The 4,665-nt window shown below is 36.4% G+C and overlaps 1 protein-coding gene across 1 annotated transcript in view; it reads right to left on the minus strand.

Moving 5' to 3' along the window:
• LOC107660303 (zinc finger protein PLAG1-like) overlaps positions 1-4,219 on the minus strand; it is a 43,306-nt gene extending 39,087 nt beyond the window's left edge. The window contains exons 1-2 of the mRNA XM_016449585.1: positions 4,061-4,219; positions 694-1,027 (exon numbers count right to left, since the gene is read on the minus strand). Coding sequence (XP_016305071.1) covers positions 694-926 — 233 coding nt within the window. The 5' untranslated portion in view covers positions 927-1,027; positions 4,061-4,219. The remainder of the gene's footprint in view (positions 1-693; positions 1,028-4,060) is intronic.
• Positions 4,220-4,665: the final 446 nt, after the last annotated feature.

Raw genomic sequence — 4,665 nt, forward strand, 5'->3', positions numbered from 1 at the left:
AGATAACGAATTAACATGTAAATATGTTAATAACCCTCTCTTAACACCTCAAAAAAATGCAAATATTGTAAAATCTTATGTAAATATGACATAAGATACTCACTGACTAATTAAAAGCACCTCAGTAAAAGAGGCCGTTAAGACTATTTCTGAGGCGAAATCCACGTCCGCGTATTTTTCAATATAAACTCTTTTAGGAATATTTCTGCCTTCCATGAAATCTCAAGATACTACCGGACTCAAACAATGAATGATGACTTTACATTTTTAATCTTTACTTACCATAAACCGTCTTTCACTCGCACTCGCTTCCATCTGAAGACGCTGAGAAAATGGGGGCTTCTCGCACTGGTGTCGTCGAGATACGCCAAGATAACGTGACGTGCGTGCTCTCTTTCAGGTCCGCGTTCCCAACCCAGCACTGCTGGGTTATGGATCAAGACCAATTTTCAACCCAAAATTGGGTTAAAACAACCCAACGTCCTTACCCAGCGGTCTCAACCCAGCATTTGGGTTGAAAAAACAACCCAGCGTTTTTTTTTGTTTAAGAACACCCTATTTTTCAAAATCACAATTACCATATGATTTCAGACCACTCACTTATTTGCAAATTTTGACTGAAACAGAAACAGTGGGTTTCCAACAGAGACATATGATGGCCATTGAATCGTTTGTGAAAGTGTAAGTACCTACCGTAAGAGTTTATACTTGGAGACGAAGGCCTTGGTGCAGTCAGTGTGTGTGCAGTGATACGGCCTTTCCCCTGTGTGGGAGTACGAGTGTACCTTCAGCTTCTCCAAGCTGTTGAAGGCCTTCTCACACAACTGACAGGAGAAGTTCTTCCTCAGTTTCCCTTCTACTCTCCTCTTCCTCACTCGACAGTGTTCTGCCATGGTGGGGCAGTCGTTTAGAGATACCGTTGCCATGGCAACTTAGTGACAGCAAGCCATGTGGTGGACACGAGTGATATGTCCCAGCACAGAGAGAGTGTGACAGCCCAATTCTTCAACACAGCAGACACAGGGCCCTAAGAAAAAAGACAGCAAACAAATTAACTAGATGAATGAACTGAATACTTTAATACTGTGTCAAAAAAAACAAAAAAACATGAAATAATAAATGACTGTTTTCAAATCTGTAATTGATTACAAATTCAATTACAAAATTTAAAATTTGTATTTTAAATTTCCTCGGTTATATAACCTGGGGGCACTCCAAGTACCACTGATGGTATTCACCACACTTTGAGAACACTGGACTAGACAGTGGCAACAGGATACAGAAATCTGTATCCATTCCAGACCAAATGAGCTAAAACATTACTAAGTAATAAAATACTTACATTCCTTTAATAAAATACTTTCATTTACTTCATGCCATCATAGTATGCAGTGTCACATAGAAGCCACTTGTAGGTTGATTTAATTGTAAAGTGTAAATACTGAGGCAACAGTAAAAACTGTGTAAACACAGTGGCACAATTTCAGTGGAGCATTTGTAATGAAAAGACAAAAAGAGGAAGTGTGCCAAGTGTGTCATTAAACACAATTGTTATTTCAATTAATTTAAAATTAATGTTTTCTTTCACATTAATCTCTCACATTTTTCCATACTAACTGTTCCATACTGGAACTCTCTAAACATTAAATACATACATACATACATACATACTGTACATACATTCTTTAAAAAATAAAATAGATCAAGTGAAACCAGTTAACTTATTTTTCTATGCCTCTACACCTTGATTTATTAAAATATGTAGCCTATATTACAATTATTTTTTTAGAACAAAATGGTTTGTTATTTGCATCAACTTTTTTGTCATCAAGATTTTTCTATAGCATTGCAATTTTAGTTAATTATACTAATTTAATGGCAAAACACAAAATATAGCTATAAACTTTTAGAATTGTACCAGCACAAAACTGAAATGCTATGTCCAGTATATTCTTACATTAAAACATTTCTGATCGGTAAGTTCAGTTTTGAGAAATAATAATAATAATAATAACAATAATAGAAGAAGAAGAAAATTAAACAAATATTGTTTAAGATTAAACAAAATATTTACAGGAAAAAAAACAATAATAAAAAATATATTGTAATTTAAGTCTCCTTGGCAAGACATATTACTAATGTTTGCAGAGTTTCATCACTTACGGAAGCTACTACAAATTATTTAATGCAAGAGAGCATAAAAGCACCATCTATATCTAAGAATTCATTACTTGGTTAAATTGTTACAGTTTTAAGCCTATACAGTCAAAATTACACAACACAAAATATTCTACTCTGATGAAGTAAGCTTTATTCATTTACACTTAATTTAATACATAATACAATTCATTTGGGAAACGCTTATCCAAAGCGACTTATATTGCATTTAAGGCACACATTTATCTAAAGGTTCTAGGAATCAAATGACCTTGTTGCTAGCGTAGCTCTGTTTGAGCTGCAGGAAGGCAACTACATAAAAGCTTGGATGCATGGATCAGTTTCACAGAAGAAAAAAAAAACATGTTTAAATTATACAGTTATTCATATTTCAAAATCGTATTGCACAATTCTCGCTGCACCAAATCTTAAGCTACTTTACAATTTCATTATGCAGTCCAACAATTATTTAAGCTTTTTGACTACCGACATAAATTATGAGGTCTAAATATGCAAATACGACAGTTCCTGCTAGAATGCTAAATCTTTAGCTTTTTTTCTGTAAAACTGATTAATGCAGTTCACACTATTAATAGGGTTCTACATTACATGGGAAGGTTGAACATTTTTTGGAGTTTTTGAAGGACTCCGAACTTTGAACACATTTACATTCACAACAACTGCGCGGTAAACCCCATGACCCCCTTCAGCTGAAAGGCTATAAAAAAAAGAAAAGAAAAGAAAAGAACATCCAGGAGCAACAGAGGTGCTTCATATTCCAGATGGGGAAACCTCCACCGCATCTGGCCATATGCTGTGTAGGCTACATACACCCTTCTATTTCTAATTTCAAACACACACACACACACACGTACCACCGATTTTAACAGCTCTACAATGTATTTTGCGCACAATGTCGCTGATGCTCTTGCGTTACCACACGCTGCGCCATCACACGCTGCGCCATCACATGTACACAAATTCATATCTGATTGCAAGCTATACAAGAAATATAAGTTGACATTCTACAGAAACGCACCACACCCCGTGTCGTAGCAACCAACAACTTTGATATTATGATTGACTTAGGTGTCAAGCTATTACTAGCATCATTAAAGGATTCTGTCCTTTAAGATTTAAGATCCAATGACCCTTCACCAATCACTCATCCTGATCCTAAGTGAGACTTTCTCTCGGAGTAGAATGAACATTGAAGAGCTCTGCTCAGCATCTCCTAATTAGTCCCCCGAATTATCCCCACCATTTTGGTTGTTTTCGATATTGACATGCAGCTTTCTCTTCCTATAATGACCCACAGTGCAACTTTGTATAACTCATTGACACCCCTAATATAGTCACCAACTGTGACTCCCAAACAGCTAACTTTGTAAATTGTGTCAAAGTTAAACAGAATTATGCAGCTTATTTATTACATTTTGAGTTTAAATGTGATTAAAAACATGGAAAGGTGCTTCTACAACAAACTCCGTGTTTGCGTGCGTTTCGCGTTTTTTTGTGTCAAAATCTTGCACCATGCATGCAGCCTGCATTTTCTTAATATTTAAATATGCATACAATTTTATGCGACTATCCCCGTAGCCATGTCATTACTGTATATTTAGAGAAAATATCAAAACAAATTTTTCAAAAACTTTTTACAACTTCACGCGTTTCTCTGTTTATTGACATTCGTCCGAGCGCAACCTGACTTGACAGAAACAAATAACAGTATGGTCGATAGGCTATAACACAGTCTTTCGTTGCTTTTCTCTCAAGTTCCAAACTGGGCACTGATTAACACAAAACTTTTTTTTCTCTAGCTCACCCCTCTCATAATTTGAATAAACCCGATATTTTAATTAAAGAACGTCGTAACAATTTTCTAAATACGCATAAAACTCACCGCGAGAGCGTTAACATCCTCTCTATGGTATTTTTCTTGACATTCAACTATTTCCCGGATTTTTAATAATTGTTTTCTCATATTTTTTGCTGGACGCGGCGGGCCTAAAAATTGTTTGCTTTCCCCTCTTTCCAGCAGCCATTGTGTATGCGCTGCGATGCAACCAAACCAAGATTTGGCCACGCCCACCACGAAACCCTCCTTCCTCGCTCTTGTGTTTGTGTAATAAACTGTCACTTTCAGAGTTCACTGCCACTGTCTTTCCCTTTCAGAAAATCTAACATTTAGGACTCGTCGGTAATTCTGTCAATCGGTACGACTTCGTTTAATTTTTGTTTAGTAAATAGGAGGGTAAAACAGTTATCATCCTTGTTCCATTGGCTGAAAGAGGTGACAAATCTTGCAACCGTTACCGGTGACGATTTCCAACTTGCTGTTTGATTGGCCATCGATGCCTGTCAATCACCTACAAATACTTTAAGTTGTGCTGTGTTGTGACATACGCTCTGTTTTGACGTGACGAGGGAAGGTTGAGTGTCCATGTGCTACACGTAAATTGTAAGTAGCCTACTTGCAAAATTAAACTTATTGTTCAGTGGCAAATA

The sequence above is a fragment of the Sinocyclocheilus anshuiensis genome, unplaced genomic scaffold, assembly GCF_001515605.1.
Source record: "Sinocyclocheilus anshuiensis isolate Anshui unplaced genomic scaffold, SAMN03320099.WGS_v1.1 scaffold1847, whole genome shotgun sequence".
Lineage (NCBI taxonomy): Eukaryota > Metazoa > Chordata > Actinopteri > Cypriniformes > Cyprinidae > Sinocyclocheilus > Sinocyclocheilus anshuiensis.